Source organism: Eurosta solidaginis, chromosome 4, assembly GCF_040869045.1.
Source record: "Eurosta solidaginis isolate ZX-2024a chromosome 4, ASM4086904v1, whole genome shotgun sequence".
NCBI classification, from domain to species: domain Eukaryota; kingdom Metazoa; phylum Arthropoda; class Insecta; order Diptera; family Tephritidae; genus Eurosta; species Eurosta solidaginis.
Genome location: NC_090322.1, coordinates 27,095,052 through 27,117,355, shown reverse-complemented (window position 1 = coordinate 27,117,355; position 22,304 = coordinate 27,095,052). Strand labels below are relative to the sequence as shown.

The window sequence follows — 22,304 nt, the reverse complement described above, 5'->3', positions numbered from 1 at the left end:
TATGTCTTTCATCTTGATGTTGACGAGACAACAAAAGTTGCAGAGAAAAATTAAACATCGCAGACAGTTACGAGCACAGACTTAAACATGATTTTAGCTGCAATATCTGCTCAAACATCGACAGTGTCATCTCAACTGGCAGAACAGAAGACATATATGGCATCCAAGATGGAATCACAGGAGACAGGTATTGCAGAAATGTCGTCAGAAATAACATCGAAGATTGAAGCACAAGAAACGCGTACCTCAGAAAAGTCGACGCAGATTACATCCAAGATGGAAGCACAAGAGGAGCGCTTATCACTGCAGGTGGCACAAATGTCTTCGCAGTTAGAAGCACAGAATACAAAAATTGTACAGCTCGAGGACAAAATGGATGCCGAGACAGAAGCTTTGAGAGGTCGTTTACAGGAGTTGCAAATCAATAGCCCAACAGTTTCAGCGAGTAATCCAAAGGTAAAAGCACCATCCTTTGACGGTTCTGTTCGTTTCCAGGTCTTTAAGCAACAATTTGAGAAGACCGCAACAGTGAACAGCTGGAATTCTGAAGATAAAGTTGCTGCACTGTTCATGGCATTGAAAGGGCCTGCAGCTGATATTTTACAAACCATTCCAGAGGGTGAACGGAACTGTTATGAAGCATTGATGGGTGCTCTAGAGAGACGATACGGAACTGAGCATAGGAGACAGATATACCAAATGGAGTTACTGAACCGCTTCCAGAGGCCTAGTGAAACATTGCAAGAGTTTGCGTCGGATGTTGAAACGCTGGCACATTTAGCGAATGCGGACGCACCCGTGGAATACAAAGAAAGGGTAAAGATTCAGAGCTTTATAAATGGCATACGGGACGTCGAAACAAAGCGAGCTACATACGCAAACCCAAAGCCAACATTCGCAGAAACGGTGTCACAAGCTCTGATTCGGGAAACAGCGTCGCTTCTGTGTAAGCCAGTTTTCAAAGCACGCCGTGTGGAAGTAGAAAGCCCAGAGTGGGTAGACGCAATATTGGAGGTGCTGAAAGGATCGCAAAAGCGGAGTGGAAGAGTTATCAAATGCGGGAAGCCCGGTCACATTGCACGTCATTGCGATCTTAGTCCTAATAGTTCCAACAATGTGGGTGGCCGTAAACGCAAAGCTGGAGGAGATGAGCAAGAGCGTGTCAGATGTAAAGAACGAAAACTTGCCCCAGTTGAATATCCTGTGATATTTGTCGCAAATTGGAAGAAAATCGAGCAGTCTTGCCGTCGAAGGAAAGCTGGATGGCAAGGAGCGTGTACTGACTGTAGATACGGGCGCATCTCATTCCTTAATCCGATCTGACTTGGTCAACAGGAGAGTAAAACCGTTACCTGGAGCAAGGTTGCGTACGGTCACTGGCGAGTATAATCAAGTCCAAGGAGAAGTGGTATGTGAGGTATTAATTGGGAAGGTCATGGTTCTACACAAATTCATTGTGGCGGAGATTGTTGATGAAGTCATATTGGGAGGGTACTTCTGGGTTGACCATGACATCAAGATCGATATGCAGAGAAGGGTGATGCGTTATGAGAACCAGGGGGTCAATTCCCTAACTGTGAAAAAATTAAAAATGTACACTCATTGAAAACTCATTTGCACACATAATTTACACTTTAAATTTTCATGCGATTGTGTAAATTATTGTGCACATTGTTTTGCTGAATTAGCGCTGAATGTAAAAGTCTTATGTCAGTGAGAAAATATTCATCAAACGCCATGAAAACAAAAAAGTCATTCTGTAACAGTGCGTATGAGTTTTGGATGTCACAATAGTGTACACTGGCTGCCAAGAAAACTCACGAAGTTTTTATCAGTGAATTTTTTTGTTCACAGTTTTGCTTTACAGAATCAGAATTTCAAAGTTCACACATTTGCTCTACAAAGTAGTTCATTGGCCAAACAACAGAGTGCGAAGGAACGATCAAGGATAATGAATAGTAAGATGAAACGCAGGTACGATGAGAAAAATAATTCGGAAGGTTTCTTGGAGGGAGATTTGGTACTGTTATACAACCCTCACCGGCGGAAAGGTGTTCCATCCAAATTTCGGTGCAGTTGGGAAGGCCCGTACAAAGTTGTGAAGAAGATCAGTGACACCATCTACCGCATACAAACCATTGGGAAACCACGAAGTAGAAGAGTGGTACATTTTGAGATGCTAGCGGCGTTTAGATCAGGAAATTTGTCTGATCGGGACGATCAGACTTAGGTGGAGGGCAGTGTTACGAATATTAGCAACACTAAGGGGTACTGTCATCTCTAAGCGATGCTAAGAGTGACTTGTATACACATCCATAAATCAATCATTATGTATCTACATAAACGAATCAAGCATTATGTCTACACATATGTACGTACACGCAGCGGAGAAGCAACGCACAAACACATGCATATATGACTTATCTTGTTTGGTTGATTTTCCGACAGGGTGGATAAATGATGTATATTGGAACGATTTTCCGTCATCCCTTGTCAAATTTGGTTTTGAGACAAACCGGTTTCGGCGTTGTGCCATCATCAGTGTCGATTTTCGTTCTCCCGACACTGATGATGGCACAACGCCGAAACCGGTTTGTCTCAAAACCAAATTTGACAAGGGATGACGGAAATTCGTTCCAATATACATCACATGCATATATCTTATCTGAGGTGCTCTCAAGAGAGGGCAATAATTTGTGCAAGTATTACTCACGCGCATATGAGAAGCTATAAACGTAGTTGTGGCTGGTGACTTTGTAGCTGATAACTAACTAGTAAGTTCTGGAATGGAAAAGCCTAGAAGTATGCAACGAGGAAACCAGACAGTATAAAAGGCGACAACATTAGAGGCGCAGAAATCAGTTTGAGTTAAGCAAGCTATCAGTAAGCGAAGTATAAGCGTTATTGTGAAGTACTTTAATAAAGGCCATTTTGCATTATTGAAGAGTGGAGTTATTTATTCAACAGTTTAGTGATTCGAACCTTAGTAAAAGATTTGAAATAAGAGGAATTGGAGTAAATTCGTTACAATATGTTATAGTCCCAAGTATTTTCTAATAGTCGAAAGAAAAAACCATTGCGAATTCTTTGCACATCTATTTTTTTTTTTTTTTTTTGTAGATTTAGTATTAACCATACCAAGAATGGAGTTTTTTGAAATTTGGTTGAAATATTCGAAAGAATCGAGAAATAAGGAGTTATTGAGTTGTATTTTACTTAAGGCTGATTTAAGAGAAGTAGCTGAGCATTCGTTAAGAAATTTAAGTCAACAAATTTCAAAATATTCGTCCAACATCGATGAGAAATGGAACAGCTCTGGAAGACATCGGGAGCGATTTTCTAATAATAACTCGGAGTGGCTTTCGGGAACAGATTTCAAGTTTACAATTACGATGGATTCAAGGTTGCCATCAAAACAACCAGCTTCGTCTTCAGGTAACCCAGGACCCGGAAGACCACAGAAGGACTCTGCTTTCGAGTCAAAAGATCAAACGTCGTCGAGTGAACGACCTACTGCAATCCAGAAGTGCTGATGAATTAGTTTATGCGGCAGAAGTATCAACACGGATGTCCGGCAACAGGAATATTGCTAATATTATAAAAAGTTCACAAAAAACCACACAAAAAACGACGAACAAGGTAGCATGTGAGCAAGGTGCAAGATGCTTGAGCAGTGTAGAAGCTTTGGCATATTATGTAGACAGCAAGTCGACGACTCATGGGTACAAAACGACTCGGAAGTGGAGTATCAAGGCAGGCCATAAGGTTTGTCCATCATTTTATAGTTTAAGAAAAGCTAAGGCAGAATGCTACCCAAATGAGATTGATGTGGGTGAAACAAGTGCTGAAATTAAAGTTCAAGCCGTATTAGATAAAACTGTTGAACGTTTAATTTTAGCAAATCAAGAAGTTCTTGTTAGTTTGTTACCTACATCTGTGTCATTTACTTTAATCCGCAAGTGGGGTTGCGATGGAAGTTCTGGTCATAGTACATATAAGCAAAAATTCACATGCAGTGCTGACACTGATGAGTTTTTGTTTATATTTTCTTTCGTTCCTCTTCAGTTACAGGACGGAAAGGGTAACATTGTTTGGCAGAATCCTCGACCTTCTTCTACGATGTATTGTCGCCCAATTAAATTTATTTACTCTAACTCTGCGAGTGAGACTAAAAAACTATACATAGATCTCTATCCGTGGTTTTATATGCCTGCTACAGTTCATAAAATCTTAGTGCATAGTACTGATATTATAAAATCAGCAATTTTGCCTATTGGTCAACTTTCAGAAGAAGCACAAGAAGCCCGTAACAAAGATTTGAGACGATTCAGGGATGATAACACACAAAAGCAGTCGCGTGTAGCCACGAATAGAGATCTTGTGTCTTACTTATAACATCGGATCCCTTAGTTAACAGCTTAAGGGAGATACCCAAGAAAAAATTTAAAAGCCTGACTTCAGAAGTCTTACATTTACTGTCTTCCGATAATGTTGAGGAGTCAATAAATAACCCAGTCGTTTCAAGCTTTCACAGTAATGATGCTCATGACTATTCCACAAGTGACTCATCGAATGACAGTGACGATAATGAATGGTAACATAATTATAAAAGAAAACTAAGTAAAATTTAAAAAAAAATAAGAAAAAAGGCACATATGGCTGAAAAAATATTATACTTGTAATAAATGACTACATATGAAACTAAAAATATTAGAAAATAATTTTGTCCAGCTAGCTTGTTCTACACGAAACACTGTGCCACGGTACCAAAAGCTAAGGTATGGATACCATGCTTGATGAAGTCGGAGGATACACTGCGACTTCTGCAGAATCAGAATCCGAACATACCGACACAGGATTGGAAGGTACTTACTGTATCTCGGCCTACCGAAGAAGGTCAGTTCTACATCTTCCAAATAAACAAGCAGGCGGAGAATATTTTGTACACGCAGCTTGGCAAAATGTCCTTTGGCACTGGCAAAATTTACATGCGACTCAGGAAAAGAAGTCCCGTGGATAAAAATCCTAACACGCTAGAGGTGGGCGAAGTCGAAAAGGACCTCAAAAGCCTAATGGAAACAAGTTAGGAAGGCTAAGTTCGGGTGTAACCGAACATTACATACTCAGCTGATAGCTATGGAGACAAAATAAGGGAAAATCACCATGTACGAAAATGAACCTAGGGTAACCCTGAAATGTGTTTTTATGACATGTGTATCAAATGGAATGTATTAAAGAGTATTTTAAAAGGGAGTGGGCCTTAGTTCTATAGGTGGACGCCTTTTCGAGATATCGTTATAAAGGTTGGACCAGGGGTGACTCTAGAATGTGTTTGTACGATATGGGTATCAAATGAAAGGTGTTAATGAGTATTTTAAAAGGGCGTGGGCTTAGTTCTATAGGTGGACGCCATTTAGGGATATCGCCATAAAGGTGGACCACGGCTGACTCTAGAATGCGTTTGTACAATATGGGTATCAAATGAAAGGTGTTAATGAGTTTTTTAAAAGGGAGTGTCTCAATATCAGTCCGCACATCAAATTTCAACATTCTAGGTGTATTATTTACTAAATAATCTGGTTTTATGTGTTTTCCAAAATGTTATATATATAAAAAGTGGGAGTGGTCATCCGACTTCGCTCATTTTCAATACCAATCTATTCTGGGTCCAGATAAGCCCGTGTACCAAATTTGGTGAAGATATCTCAATATTTACTCAAGTTATCGTGTTAACGGACAGACGGGCGGACATGGCTCAATCAAATTTTTTCGATACTGATGATTTTGATATATGGAAGTCTATATCTATCTCGATTCCTTTATACCTGTACAACCAACCGTTATCCAATCAAAGTTATAATACCCTATGTACAAGTACAGCTGGGTATAATAAAATTATTACCATCAAAAATATTTAAATAGTTCCCGAAAGAGAACAAAAGTGTACATGATAAAATAATTTTATAAATTTAAAGTAGATACATGATAATGACCCTATACGTTGCAAACATGTTTTCGTCAGTTAAGTGATATGACAATTTTTTTATAAACGGTGAGTTGAGTGAACCGCCAATTGAAATAAACATCCTCAAATTTAAAGGAAAAGGACTACTCAAATTATTTGTTACACTTCACCATAATATGAAGAGGCAAAATTTTATTCAAATTAACACTTTAAATTGTCAAAGAAGTGCCAGACAGCCGAAGAAACACGTTAAGCGAATGTAGCGAAATAAATTTCTGCTCAGTAATTTTACTTAAAATGTCAACCGTTGAGTGGATCAAAAATATTCAACAGTGCGTTCCGGAAGTTATCAGTCAACGACTGATGTTGTTGTTGTTGTTGTAGCAGTGCTTCGCCCCATCCAATAGGTGCTACCGATCACAAATTGTCATCAATGCCCTCTAACGGGAGTCCAAGGAAACTTGCTGTTTCAACAGGGGTGGACCATAATGAGAGGGGTGTTAGAGGCGTTGGTTCCACATTACAGTTGAAGAGATGGTTGGTGTCAGGTGGGGACACGTTACAAGCAGGACATATTATTTGATTGAGTTGATTCTGGTTGATTCTGGATAGGTAAGAGTTTAACCTGTTACAGTATCCAGATCGAAGTTGAGCTAGAGTCATTCGCGTTTCCCTAGGGAGAGTGCGTTCCTCTTCTGCTAGTTTTGGCTATTATTCTTTGAGTACAGGATTCACCGGGCAGTTCCTGGCATAGAGGTCCGACGCCTGTTTGTGGAGTCCAATGAGGACCTGCTTGTGGCTTTTAGCTTGTTGTTGTTGTTGTTGTTGTTGTTGTAGCAATGCTCGCCCCACCTAATAGCCGCGACCGATCACAAATTGTCATCAATATCCTCTAACGGGAGTCCAAGGAAACTTGCCGTTTCAACAGGGGTGGACCATAAGGAAAGGGGTGTTAGAGGCGTTGGTTCCACATTACAATTAAAGAGATGGTTGGTGTCATGTGGGGACACATTGCAAGCGGGGCATACATTTTGTATGTCGGGGTTGATTCTGGATAGGTAAGAGTTTAACCTGTTACAGTATCCAGAACGAAGTTGAGCAAGAGTGACACGCGTTTCCCTGGGGAGAATGCATTCCGCGAGTTCTGGATATTTTTCTTCAAGTACTGGATTCACCGGGCAATTCCCGACATAAAAGTCCGACGCCTGTCTATGGAGTTCACCAAGGACCTGCTTGTGTTTTTTCGCTTCATACGGCTGGGTTCTCAGGTGCCGTATTTCCTCAAAATGCTTACGGAGATGACTCCTTAGGCCCCTAGGCGGTGCTGGTTCGTCAATCAGATGTCTGTTGGGATGCCCAGGTTTCTGGGTATTCAACAGAAACTGTTTGTTCAGCATCTCATTTCTCTCCCTGATGGGGAGTATTCTCGCCTCATTATGCAGATGGTGTTCTGGTGACATAAGAAGACAGCCCGTGGCGCCAATGACATTTAGCGCGGAGGTAGTGCTATGGAGTTTTCTGAAGCCATGCTGATGAGGGGCTAGCTGCAAATGTGCTTGGAAATAAGGGAGCAAAATGGCTTCAAGCGTCTTTGCCACTGGCGATAGGAGAGATATCGGACGATATGACTCACCTATCTTAGCTGGTTTCCCAGGCTTTAGTAGCGGGACCAACTTGGCCATTTTCCATTTCTCGGGTATGACAAAGGTGGAAAGAGACAGGTTGAAGACATGCGCTAAATATTTGAAACCCTCTTTCCCTAGGTTTTTAAGCATCGGCATGGCTATGCCGTCTGGGCCCACTGCTTTGGATGGTTTAGCGCGCTTTTGGCTTTTAGCTTCATACGGCTGTGTTCTCAGGTGCCGTATTTCCTCATAATGCTTACGGATATGACTGTAGGGTTCTTATTATCTTTATTTAACTTTGTATTTTAGTTACTTTGAACTTTTTAATTTTTAAATGTATTATCAATATTTTAAGTTTCAATATTGATTTTCAATTTTCAAAAAATATTCATTATTGTAAAAAAATAAAAAATATTGACGCATACATTTAGACGTTTTAAAAAAATATATTTTAAATTTTTGTTATAAAATAAAAACGTAGTTTCAATTACTACATTGGCGATCAGCCAGTCTGTGAAACAAAAACATTGCAGTGCAGTTAAATTTTTGCATTTTAACAAATCACAACAAGATAATGAGATACAAAAAAATACGTGAAAAGAACGAACAATACCAATACCAGTGCGATATTTGTGAAAAAAAATTTTAAAACAAAGTCGTTTTTAAATAGACATAAACTATATAATAGCGGAGAAAATGCCAATAAATGTGATCTTTGTGATAAGCGATTTATATATGCTGCGTACTTAAACCAGCATATGCGTACTCATACCGGTGAAAAACAATATAAATGCAAATATTACAAAAAAGTGCACTGAATCCGCAATTACGTCTACATCTGGGTGATAATATACACAGATGTAAGTTTTGTCCCTTAGCCTTTCGTTTGGCTTCGTAGCTACGGTTACACTCAACTACACATAAAGATGAAGATCCAGAGACGCGTGAACAAAATATAGCAGCTTTAAGGGAAGAAGAGGTTAAATTGAAAGTATATAAAACAAAAATATGATTTATAAATCTTGAATACTATATGAAGTAAATAAAGAGATTGTTTGACTGAAGTGATAAGATATTGAGGAATTAAAGCCAGAAGATAAGGAGTTGGAAGATTTATTTGACAGTTACTTTGATCCAATAAGCTAAATGTAAAATCAACAAATTCCACTGTGAAATTATCAACAGCCAACACAATTTAAAAGTACTCAAGTGGCGTCAAAACATTATCATCAAACCAATTTCAAACAATTGCTACCGTACATCATCATCATTCATAGGCAAAACCTTCAAACGTTTAAAAAACAACCAAAGGAATTATTATCCTCGAATAACTTAAAGGAGAAGCAGTAGCAACGGGAACAACTGCAAACACAACACCATCAAAAGCCATTGCATAAGTATCAGTTACGGCAACAAACTAAATATTCGCAAGTATTTGAATAAAAATATCATCTTTTATGTATGTATACTAAAATATAGATATATTATTATTATTATTGTAAGCTCTCTTTTCATAGAATTACTAGGTGATTTTACTGTTTTGCTAGTGAACTCTCTTCATTTAATTCAATAATGTTTCGTTCACCACAACATAATACACAAACATCTACACTTTCTAATAAACTAAATGATTCATTTATAAATACACCAAATGACACTCCTCAACAACAAATTACAAATCCATATACAAATGTTACTCAAAATGAAATTTTGGCAGTTTCAGTAAAACTACTACAATTTTGGACTAATTGTCCGGAAGCATGGTTTATTCATGCCGAAACACAATTTAGTACTAAAAACATTACACAAGAAAACACTAAATACGAACACATCATTACAGCACTTCCGCAGGAAGTGATAATAACTATTTTGGATTTTATCCAAAATCCCCTCATTAATAACAAATTTACTGAACTTAAAAAAGTATTGATAGAAAGACACTCACTTAGCGAAAATTCGAAACTTGATAAAATTTTAAACGATTCTGAGATGGGTGATCGTAAGCCATCAGAATTTTATCGTTCATTAATTATATTAGCCGGATCAAATTTTAGTGAAAATATTTTAAAGAAAATTTGGATGCGTAAACTTCCTAAAAATTTGAGTATGATTTTGGCTAGTTCGAGTTCTAATAATATTACCGAATTAACAAAATTAGCAGATAATATTTGGGAAGTGATAAACAAAAATGAAGTATTTTCGGTTAATAATTTTTCGGATACAAAAGCACAAAATTCTGTTGTTGAAAACTTGGTTAAAACCACCTCTTTGGTGAGTGAAAATTTTCAGAAACTTTCTTTGGAGTTAGGTGAAATTAAAACAGAAATGTATCGGAATCAATCTAGGTCGCGTTCCAATTCTAGGAACAATTTTAGAAATTCTTTTAGGCGTCGTTCTAACTCGCGTAATAATCCAAATTGGTTGTGTAAATTTCACTACAAATTTGGAAATAATGCTAGAAGTTGTGAACAACCTTGCTCTTATAACAAAAAACAAAGATTCAACAAACTAAATTCTTCCGTTCTTGCAGCGACGAACAGCGGAAATTTAGAATTTTCGACGCGTCGCTTATTTATTTTTGATAGAGAAAACAAACAAAACTTTTTAATTGATAGTGGAGCAGAAATTTCGGTATTACCCGCGTCTAAATTTCCTCATACGAAACGTTCCGACATAATTCTCACTGCAGCTAATGGCTCAACAATTGCCACTTACGGGAAAAAGCTTTTAAACGTAAATTTAGGTTTAAGACGTGAATTTCCCTTTACATTTTTGATTGCGGATATAGCCAAGCCAATAATTGGCGCTGATTTTCTTTGTAAATATGGTCTTCTTATAGACATTAAACATAAACGTTTAGTAGATCCATTAACCAATCTCACAGTTAATACAGTATCCTACTTTTGTGATATTCCATTACCTAAATTATTTGTGGTTGACAATAAATTTACAAAATTATTAAAAGAGTTTCCGTCACTTATTTCAGAACCAGATTATACTAAACCTGTTAAACATACAACAGTACATCGACTTGTAACAGAAGGTAGTCTTCCATTTTCTAAGCCCAGGCGCTTAGATCCCGTAAAATACAAAGTCGCGAAAACGGAGTTTGATTTCTTAGTTAAAACAGGCATTTGTCGGCCTTCAAATTCTTCAGTAGCATCACCACTTCATCTTGTACCTAAAAAAGAGTTGAATGATTGGCGTCCATGCGGTGATTTTAGAAGATTGAATATTGTAACTGTTCCCGATCGTTATCCCTTACATCACATTCAAGATTTTAATATGAACCTTCATAATAAAAATATATTTTCAAAATTAGATTTAGTTAGGGCATATCACCAAATTCCTATGGCTGAAGAAGATATTTATAAAACTGCTATCACAACTCCTTTCGGTATGTTTGAATTCATGAGAATGCCTTTCGGACTTAGAAATTCTGCACAAACCTTTCAACGATTCATAAATGAGGTAGTAGGTGACTTAGATTTTGTATATGCTTACATCGACGACTTACTTATTGCAAGTAAAGACGAAGAACAACATTTAAAATACTTACGTATCCTTTTTCAACGCCTTACAGAGTACGGTTTAAACATTAAACCAAGTAAATGTACTTTTGGTGTAACAAATATAGATTTTTTAGGACATAACATTTCTGGAACAGGTATTCGACCTTCTGATGAAAAGGTATCAGCTATTCGCAATTTCGAACGTCCAAAATCAATTAAGCAGGCACAGAAATTTATTGGTATGGTAAATTATTATCATAGATACATTCCAAAACTAGCAGAATTTACAAACAAAATTTATGATCTAATTAACAAAGTAAATAAGAAACGTGACAAAACTTTGGTATGGGACGAGAATTCGAATGAAGCTTTTGAATGCATTAAAGATAAATTTGCATCTACGATAGTGTTAAATCATTTTAACAAAGATGTTAAATTATCTTTAACAGTAGATGCATCTAACACAGCGATTGGGGGCGTTATACAACAAAATTACATTAAAAAAATTGAGCCCATTGCATTCTTTTCTAAAAAACTTTCTCCAACTGAAATTAAGTATAGTGCTTTTGATAGGGAATTATTGGCGATTTATTTAAATATAAAACATTTTAGATATCTTTTGGAAGGACGACAATTTACAGTTTATACGGACCATAAACCTTTGACTACTGCTTTAAATTCAAAAACAGAACGAAGTCCTAGACAAACGAGACACTTGGAATTTATAGCACAATTTACTGATGACATACAATACATTAAAGGAGAATCCAATGTTGTAGCAGATACGCTTGAGGTTAATGCAATATATAATACAGAACTGAATTTTAAAATTTTACAAACTGAACAACAAAAAGATGATGACTTAAATCAACTTGTATCTGATTCTCAATATCTAAATTTAAAGTTAATTAATATTTCGATTTTAAATTTTAATATTTGGTGTGAAATTTCAGGAGAAACTCCTAGGCCATTTGTACCGAGTAATTTGCGAAAGACAGTATTTGATATTTTACATGGAATAGCACATCCGGGTACAAGAGCTACACGACGGCTCATAGTTAAAAAATATTATTGGCCTAATATGAATAAGGATATTAATATTTGGTCAAAAGAGTGTCTTAATTGTCAAAAGTCTAAGGTTTATCGTCATACAAAATCCTCTGTTGTCAAAATTCAAATTCCCAAGAATAGATTTGATCACATCCATTTAGATATAGTTGGACCATTACCTATTTCAAAAGGACATCGCTATATTTTAACGATTATTGAAAGATTTACACGCTGGCCTGAGGCATATGCATTAAAAGATATTTCAGCAACTACAATTGCAAATAAGTTTTTTAGAGAATATATTTCTCGGTTTGGAGTTCCGTTAAAGATACCAACTGATCAAGGTAGCCAATTTACATCGAAATTGTTTTCAGAGTTAACTAAATTACTTGGTAGTCACCAAATTACAACATCCGCATATCACCCTCAAGGAAATGGTATGGTTGAAAGGTTTCATAGACAATTAAAGACTACTATAATAGCTAGAGAGGACACAAATAATGTGTATGACGAGTTACCTGTCATATTACTTGGTTTGCGATCTATTTACAAAGAAGATATTTCGGCTACACCAGCGGAAATGGTTTTCGGTCAGAATTTACGTTTGCCAGGGGAACTTGTTGTGCCATCAGCTAAAAATTTCTCATCAACTGAAGTTTTAAGTAATTTACGTGAACATTTTCGAAATGTTAGATCAAATTTAAGTCATCATAAAGATGCTGATACTGGAATTTATGTTCCAAAAGATCTTCAAACTTGTAAATTTGCATTCGTTCGAGTCATTAATAAACATTCATTACAACAACCATATGAAGGACCTTACAAAATTGTGGAAAAAGACCAGAAATGTTTTAAACTTGAAATAGATAATATTATTAAAACTATTCCTATTGATAGATTAAAACCTGCAATAATTGAGACAACAGACACAAACAATACCAAGAATTTACATAAAAAGAGAGTTACATTCAATTTGTTTAATGATAAATTTTCTTGAAGGGGGAGTAATGTAGGGTTCTTATTATCTTTATTTAACTTTGTATTTTAGTTACTTTGAACTTTTTAATTTTTAAATGTATTATCAATGTTTTAAGTTTCAATATTGATTTTCAATTTTCAAAAAATATTCATTATTGTAAAAAAATAAAAAATATTGACGCATACATTTAGGCATTTTAAAAAAATATAATTTAAATTTTTGTTATAAAATAAAAACGTAGTTTCAATTACTACAATGACTGCTTAAGCCCCTGGCGGTATAGGCTCATCAATCACATGTCTGTTGGGATGTCCAGGTTTCTGGGTATTCAACAGGAAATGTTTGGTTAGCATTTCGAGTACGAGACTCTGCTAGGCTCTTCTACTCCAGACTCGCATTTCTCCATAGGTTTTCTCATACTTATTAAACTTATAAATACTCCCACGGAGTTCTAATATATTTATCAAGCAAAAAGTGTCTTATTCTAAGTATGATTGTGGTTAAATCATAATCAACTTAACGATTTACAAAAAAGTATTATTTTGAAAACCTAAGCTGCATTTCTTTAAAGAAGAACGAGCGTATATGACATGATATCGTTTGCAGGGAATCAAATATTTAATTGGAATACATATGTTTATAATTATAATAAAAAAGTCTAGTCGTTACTTAGGTACATGCATATATGTCATATGCATTTTGTACTTAGTTGCATATCTATGCATGTACTGTGTATACATATGTATATACATGTGTGTAACTTGCAGTTCGTACATTTTGTGTAATATTTTACATATTCTTATTTGCTTGACTCATTTCAAATTATATTTCACTGCTCCTAGCTCTTTTTGAATATCACAACTACTGACTCACCTTTCTGTAGTTGGCTCGGCACAGATCAATGGTTGCTTCAATTCAATTATTTGACCATTTTTTTCTTTCAGCTCCCCATTTTCCATGTAATATTGTACCAACTCAGGAAGTGTAGCAAATTTTTCGCCTACCAAAAAGAAGTGAACAAAAATAAAAATTATGAATTATTTCATTTGGCATTAAAACAGCTCTACTTGGTGCTTACCCCCATACAAATCGAAAAAGTCGCCATTATTTTGTATTTTTATATGTGTGACTTCCAGACCACGACGCACGGATAATGTGAATGCCCCAGGATTTGAGGATGAGAGTCGTGCCAAAAATGAACCGTCGAAGCCTTTTTCGCGTAGTAGTTTCTCAGCTTCTAAACCACTTATTGTTGGGTGGAACCATCTGCAGGCGAGTGTGTAGTGGAAAAGAAAAATGAAAATTAATCAAATTGCTATTTATGGTAATAAACTTTAAAAGATATTGACTTTTTACGGCGCAAAGGCTCATGGCGGTTTTCTGTATGCTGAGAGTTGTGAGAATCACTATTTTGCATTTTTAATAGGCTTGATTTTGGTGCGTAAATCTTGCAGCTTTAATTATAGATGTGCTTTTAGGCTGATTTTCCTTTTTTCTGAGATTGTATGCTTGATTTCTTTGTAGGTACGCTTGTGATACTGATTTGTAATGATTTTCGTCTCGTCAGCTGTGCGCACACAGGATACGAGGGCAAAGCCGGTCGTGTGTAGCTGCTGATATACGTGGGGATCAACAAACGTTCGACTGGGTCATCAGAAAATGTTCAATTAAGTTCACTTTCAGACCATCAATACAAAATACAAATACAAGAGTGCAGTTTAAAATTTTTTCATAAATGAATGAGTTTAACCCCCATTACGAGCTAATTTGGAGTTAAAAAGATAACTTGCCGCTCTGTAACTCTTGTTTTTGCTACTTTTGCTGTTTAGTTTGGATATGCAAAAGTATAACACATCTACTTCAGTCGAATATCCAGAATTATATTAGGGCTGCGAGTTTGTATGTGCACATTCTTTGATCATAGAGGCCGAAGGAAAGCTGCATCTTTCGCCTCGAGATGGGGTTGTTGTTTTCCCTCTAGTTACATGTTTTCTAGTATTTGCCATGGGGACGGAGCTATTTTATAACATATACCGTAGCTTTGAATAGGGCTCTTCAGTTTGGTCGTCGAACAACATAGTCTACACTACATGTATGTCGGGTGGTATTTTTTAGTATTCAACGATGATGTTGGCAGTCCTTTCATATCAGTAAATAACAATATTTAGTTACTAGCCCGATCATCTTGATTTGATTTGACCCTAGTGCCGTCAGAAACTTTGGGTCATCAGAGTAGCTAAATGTGTGTATGACAAATTCATGTTTGTAAGAATTCGCCTCGAGTAGAATGGGTTGACACATGGGATGTTGAAGCTTTGAAGCTATAAAAACAATCCCGGCGGTCAGTTAGAATTTTGTTTTTTTTTTTAATTGGTTGGATTCTGGATTTGATATCATGCTTTTTTATGGTTGTTTATGTTTATGTTTTTTTTTTACTCATGGCTCTCGATTATAGTATTTAGTATTGTTGATGTTGTTACTGGTGTTCTGGGGACATAAGAAGACAATAGGCATTTATTCTGAGAGCGGTGTTTTGACAGGCCTATAGTTTCTTACAGTTTGGATACTTTAGACTCGATGACCATATTCCGGACGAGTAGCATGCAAGAAAATTACATCTTAAGTTCCTGGGAGGCGGAGCCGCTTCAATGAGATGGTTGTTGGAATGCTGAGGTTTCTGGATATTCAGCAGAAACTGTTCGTTCAGCATTTGCATATGATGATCTGGGGCCTGTGTAGATGATGTCCTGGACCATAAGACATCCCGTAGCAGTAATAAGCGCGGTGTTTTGACAGGCCTGCAGTTTCCTTCAGTGGAAGAGGAGACGCACATTCCATGTGCATGACTGGTCTCTTTAGCTTTAAGACGACGTTCTATTAAACGCTCTACTTAAACTACCGTTTTAAGCTTACCTAGAGTGAATTTATGGCCAAACGTTTGCGTATTTGAACCTGAATGAAACTTCTGGTACTAGCTTCATCTCAGCTTTTTTATTTGTTAACTAAAACATATTTGCAGTTTTCAATGCTCCTTATATTAAGGAAAGCAGTATACTGATAATGACAGATGTTATTTCCGCAGATCTGATATAAAATTGCACTTGGCTCTGTTGTTGTTGTTGTTGTAGCGATAAGGTTGCTCCCCGAAGGCTTTGGGGAGTGTTATAGATGTGATGGTTCTTTGCCGGATATAGACCCGGTACGCTCCGGTGCCATAGCACCATTAAGATTAGGTAAGGGCTAGCGACCACCTCGGGAACGATTTATGTGGCCACATTAAACCTTCAGGCACTTGCCTCTCTGTGTAGGTTGTTGCTGCTGTTGCAATAGATTTTTTCCTAGCCCCAAGGGCGACATCAATAAAAGATTTGGGTCATTGCTGGACATCCCAACAGACATATGATTGAAGATGCCACACCTCTCAGGGGCTTAAGAAGTCATCTCCGCAAGCATTATGAGAAAAACCGGCACCTGAATAACCGTATGAAGTAAAAAAAGCACAAAGGGGACCTAAGTGATATCCACAAATAGGCGTCGGAGCTCTATGCCAGTAATTACCGGCGAACCCAGTTCTTGAAGAAAAATTCCAGAATTCGCAGAAGAAAAACACCTCCATATGGAGACGCGCGTCGCTCTAGCTCAACTCTGATCTGGGTACTGTAACAGGTTAAACTCTTTCCTAACCGCCATCAACCCCGACTTACATAATGCATGTCCTGCTTGCAATGTGACACCAGCCATCTCTTTAATTGCAATGTGGAACCAACGCCAACGTGGACACTGATGACAATTTTTGTGATCCCCACTTCAAAGCAAATTTGCAGCTAGCCTGTCATCAGCATGGCTTTAGAAAACTCCATAGCACCACCACCGCGCTAAAGGCCATTAGCACCCAGATAAATTGTGGTTTAAATCAGAAGCCCCATCATAGAACAGTACTCGTAGCGCTAGACCTATCAAAAGCTTTTCATACGGTCAAACATGGCACGTTACTGCAAGACTTGGAAGGGTCTACCCTTCCCCCATGTGTTAAAAGGTGGACCGCAAATTATCTGGGTGGTCGGCAGGCATCGGTGCAATTCAGGAACGAAATATCAAAGCCAAGAAGAATTAAACAAGGGGTGCCTCAGGGTGGTGTCCTATCCCCACTTTTGTTTAATTTTTACATATCAAAACTACCTTCGCCACCAGAAGGAGTTACTATCGTTTCTTACGCCGATGACTGCACAATAATGGCCATAGGCCCGGGCCCAAAGATCGATGAGCTTTGCAACAGAATAAACGGCTACCTCCTTGATCTCTCCAGTTTTTTCGCAACGCGAAACCTGGCATTATCACTGACTAAATCATCCGCGACCCTATTTACAACTTGGATGTCCCAAATGTCGACCTTTTTGAACATCCACGTCGATGGCACTACGCTACCGACTGTCCTACACCCCAAAATCTTGGGTGTGACGTTTGATCAGGATCTACATTTTGGTGAGCACGCAGCCGCAATTGTTCCGAAAATCCAGAGCCGTAATAAAATCCTCAAATTCCTTGCTGGCAGTACTTGGGGAAAAGACAAAGAAACGCTCACGTCCCCTATATGGTCCCCAAGCCTAAAAACTACCCACTGGAAGAAGCTACAGGCCTGCCAAAATACTGCGCTCAGAACCGACACGGGCTGTTTTCTTATGTCCCCAGAACACCATCTTCATAATGAGGCGAGAATACTCCCCATCAGGGAGAGAAATGAGCTGCTAACCAAACAGTCCCTGTTGAATACCCTGGGCATCCCAACAGACATCTGATTGATGAGCCAGCACCGCCTAGGGACTTAAGGAGTCATCTCCGTAAGCATTTTGAGGAAATACGGCACCTGAGAACTCAGCCGTATGAAGCCAAAAAACACAAGCAGGTCCTTGGTGAACTCCACAAAGAGGCGTCGGACCTTTACGCCGGGAATTGCCGGTGAATCCAGTACTCGGGGAACAGTACCCAAAACTTGCCGAAGAGGAACGCATACTCCCCAGGGAAACGCGAGTCACTCTGGCTCAACTTCGTTCTGGATACTGTAACTGTTCGACCATTCTCGACTGTCCTACACCCCAAAATCTTGGGTGTGACGTTTGATCAGGATCTATATTTTAGTGAGCACGCAGCCGCAATTGAAACAATTGACAAGGAAACGCTCATTACCACATACAAAGCAATTGGCCAGCCGTTTGCGCGCTACGCGTCCCCTATATGGTCGCCAAGCCTAAAAACTACCCACTGGAAGAAGCTACAGGCCTGTCAAAATACTGCGCTCAGAACCGCCACGGGCTGTCTTCTTATGTCCCCAGAACACCATCTACATAATGAGGCGAGAATACTCCCCATCAAGGAGAGAAATGAGATGCTAACCAAACAGTTCCTGTTGAATACCCAGAAACCTGGGCATCCCAACAGACATCTGATTGATGAGCCAGCACCGCCTAGGGACTTAAGGAGCCATCTCCGTAAACATTTTGAGGAAATACGGCACCTTAGAACTCAGCCGTATGAAGCAAAAAAACACAAACAGGTCCTTGGTGAACTCAACAAACAGGCTTCGGACTTTTATGCCGGGAATTGCCCGGTGAATCCAGTACTCGGGGAACAGTATCCAAAACTTGCGGAAGAGGAACGCATACTCCCCAGGGAAACGCGAGTGACTGGCTCAACTTCGTTCTGGATACTGTAATAGGTTAAACTCTAATGTGGAACCAACGCCTCTAACACCCCTTTCATTATGGTCCACCCCTGTCGAAACAGCAAGTTTCTTTGGACTCCCGTTAGACGATATTGATGACAATTTGTGATCGGTCGCAGCTATTAGGTGGGCGAAACATTGCTACAACAACATCTGACCTGTTCTCCGGCAAATAAAACAAGTCTAGGCCACTATTACAGCCCATTTATAATTGGCAATTCTGTGTTTTAATCATTAAAATTTTGAGTTTTTCCATGGTTTCCAATATAGAATTTTATTAAGGCTTACCACATACGGCGAAGATACCTTCAAATTCGATAACACTCCCCAAAACCTTCGGGAAGTGTTCTTATCGCTACAACAACAACAACGACAACAGGAGACCTTGTGAATTGCCTAAATGTTTATGGTATTTAAACGTCTTGAAATTATCGCCTGTTGAACTTTTGTTAGTACCCTCTTAAAAGTAGCGGGTGGTTGGGTGTTTGGTGTCCAGCACGTTAACTATGCTGCCAACTGAATGCAATTGGCTTTATTTAAAACAAGCTATCCTTCACTAGATTCACCATAAACAATACAAAGAAAAATAAACAGAATGACGTGAGGAAAGCAATGTCTCACAGCTCCGCGCCTTGATTTCCAACTTTCCCAATTTTTGTTTTCCTTTTTTCTGCTGATCGACCTCTCTACAGCTGTTTAAGGCTATGCATCTTTATCAAATATTTAAAATAGATTATCATAGCATACAAGTGCGCGCGCGGCACTGGCGGACGTTATTTTACCTTTATACACAAAGCCCGCTGATTATATATAGCCACAGACATAGCGTACATACATATGTATGGAACAAGCGCGTACGGGTAAAAAGTTTGTCAGCATGCACTCGGCAACAGTGGGTTTGCACCAGCAGCTTGTCAGAGCGAATGGCAATCAACACCACCACAAATAGCAACAAAAACAGGGCAAAAGACCATAGCAATGAAGCACTGTCGTAGCTCGCCACCCCTTTACATATGCTAGACAATCAGGCAGACGTCAGGCGTAGAAAAAACCAACCGAACCTAGGCATAAAGCTAGCGATTCAGCAGCGACTGCTATATAGCTTTTTAGCTTCTGGGTCATAGCCGTATCGCGCACACACGGCTGTACACACAAAAGTATTCGCATATGTATAGCGTAGTGTCACAAGAGAACAATGCCAATTTAGTAATTTCACTTTTTAGCCACATTTTCAACACGTTTTTTCTTTCTTCCCCTACGAAAAGTTTGCAGAAATATATTCAACTTTACTTTATCTTCATATAATTTCAATGTTTATTACCTTCGTGAGGACATTTTTTGTTGAATTTTAGTTCAATATCGAAGAAAATTTTTTCTCCCAACACACACTACTTTTTGTTCCAGCTTTTATCTTTTGTGTCTTTTCGATTCCCTTTTCAGTTCAGTTTTTTCTATTGCTTGGTGCTTTTTCCAAGCGCTTTCACACATGTTCTTCTCTTTGCTTTAGCTAGTAATTCATCATCTACAACAACCCAATAGGTTTGTTCTTTTCAGCTTCGAAGAACTTCATGGATAAAGAGCGGATTTATATAAAGGCTGATTTGCATAATTGCTTTACTGCGTTTCTATCGCCTGACGATAACAACTTTGCCGCTTTTTTCGCTTTCGTTTCGACCGAAACGTTTATTTAAGCCCGCCTTACTACCGGACATATATATAACGCATTGTGGCATTGGTTCTTCTGATAGATGAGTTTACAAAGTTTTTGGATTGTGCAGCGATAAAAAAGGTGGGATATTGTTAACTTGTGGAGCTATCAAAGCGCCAAATCGAAGCAACGCGTTCAAGAAATAGATCCCATCTTATTCAGTTAACTTGTCAAACCTCTTCCGGATATAAAACCGGTACGTTCCGGTAACAAGCCATTCAGGTGCTAGGAGAGCTTAAATTATTTATTATTAATTAAAGCCACTTCAAAATATCAACACAAAAATTTAGTTATTGACAGTGATGGCCAGTTTTTTCGTTATTTAAATGGTAATAAAGCACAAAGAAGTTAATTGAAAAAGCATTTTTATTAAAATTGTTCTAAAAATTTAATAATAAAAAAAGCAAATGACAAATGTTACAAAATTCCTGTTCCGAAAATTGTCATCGTTCTAAATAAGTGTTGCCAATATGCCATATAAAAGGTAATTGCACGTAAAAGTACTAAGCTACATTTGAACGTCCTCAATTGGTGATTAAACAGTTGAAGAAAAGGCAATTCATTATAAAAAGTCAAGTTCCTTCATGTATTCTTCTTAGCGGTATATGGTCAAATACTGTATCTCTATACTGGTCTGTGGGTTTGCAAATGCAATAGTAATATTCTATTTTTCTCTATGTATTTAAAACTTGTAAAATATAAAATTTCACTTCAAGAAGACGTTGATGAAGCCATAACTGCATCAGCTTTATGCCCAGACGTAAAGCTACAATGGGTACATGCACTGGATCCTATATATAGAGACGCAAAGGTTTTAGAATTGAGCGAGAGGGTCAGAAGTATTCTTTCGATGGAGTGCCGAAATGAAATTGTCGCAACTAGTTCCTTAAACAATAGACCCCAATTTCTCGATTTTGGAAACAGAAGTAATTAAAATTTTAGTTTAATCATATATCACATCACATATTTTAAAGTTTTCCAAAAATCATAGATGAAGTTGTTGCATCCGAAAGTTTGATAATCAATAAAGCCGAAAATGAATATTACAATTATATTGCAGATCCCAGCACTAGTAAAGAAATCCCTTATAATTATCCACAGCTGAAAAAGTGCTACATGAAATTTAATACTCCTTTGCCCTCATCAGCATTAGTAGAGAGATTGTTTTCAGCAGCAACTATATTGAATGCGCCGCGCCGTGGATCCCTTTCTGACGAAAATTTTGAAAAAGTTTCTCTTAATAAAAGTTAATTCTTTTTAATATGGTTTTGCTGTTGATATATTCTAAACTTTGTTAATTTTTTATAAGCGTCATAACAACTTTAATGTTCTATACCCCTACATTTACCTCAAATTGCAATTACATTTGATTACCACATGAAATATTTGATGACGTCTTTAAATGTCGGGCGATTTTCTCTTTTTTATCATAATTAAATGGTTTTCATTGTGATACCTCAATCAACATTTACAAAATTGATTATCTGGAGCCCTATTCGCTAACTGTGAGTTTTAAAATGTACACAAGAGATTGTATAAACTTTGAAATTCTGATTCTGTAAAGCAAAACTGTGAACAAAAAAACTCACTGATAGCTTCGTGAGTTTTCTTGGCAGCCAGTGTACACTATTCTGACATTCAAAACTCATACGCACTGTTGCAGAATGCCTTTTTTTTCATGGCGTTTGATGAATATTTTCTCACTGAAATAAGACTTTTACATTCAGCGCTCATTCAGCAAAACAA

The 22,304-nt window shown here is 37.8% G+C and overlaps 1 protein-coding gene across 2 annotated transcripts in view; it reads right to left on the bottom strand.

Annotated features, from left to right (window-relative positions):
- The window catches only part of csw (corkscrew), a 183,780-nt gene extending 163,451 nt beyond the window's left edge, over positions 1-20,329 (bottom strand). Inside the window, exons 1-3 of one of the 2 annotated variants that reach the window (XM_067780948.1) lie at positions 20,172-20,329; positions 14,210-14,397; positions 14,005-14,131 (exon numbers count right to left, since the gene is read on the bottom strand). In XM_067780948.1, the coding sequence (XP_067637049.1) occupies positions 14,005-14,131; positions 14,210-14,397; positions 20,172-20,185 (329 nt within the window). In that variant the 5' untranslated portion in view covers positions 20,186-20,329. Of the gene's footprint in view, positions 1-14,004; positions 14,132-14,209; positions 14,398-14,480; positions 14,808-20,171 lie in introns of those variants that run through there. The other variant, XM_067780947.1, reaches the window with a different exon arrangement.
- Between the last annotated feature and the right edge of the window lie 1,975 nt (positions 20,330-22,304).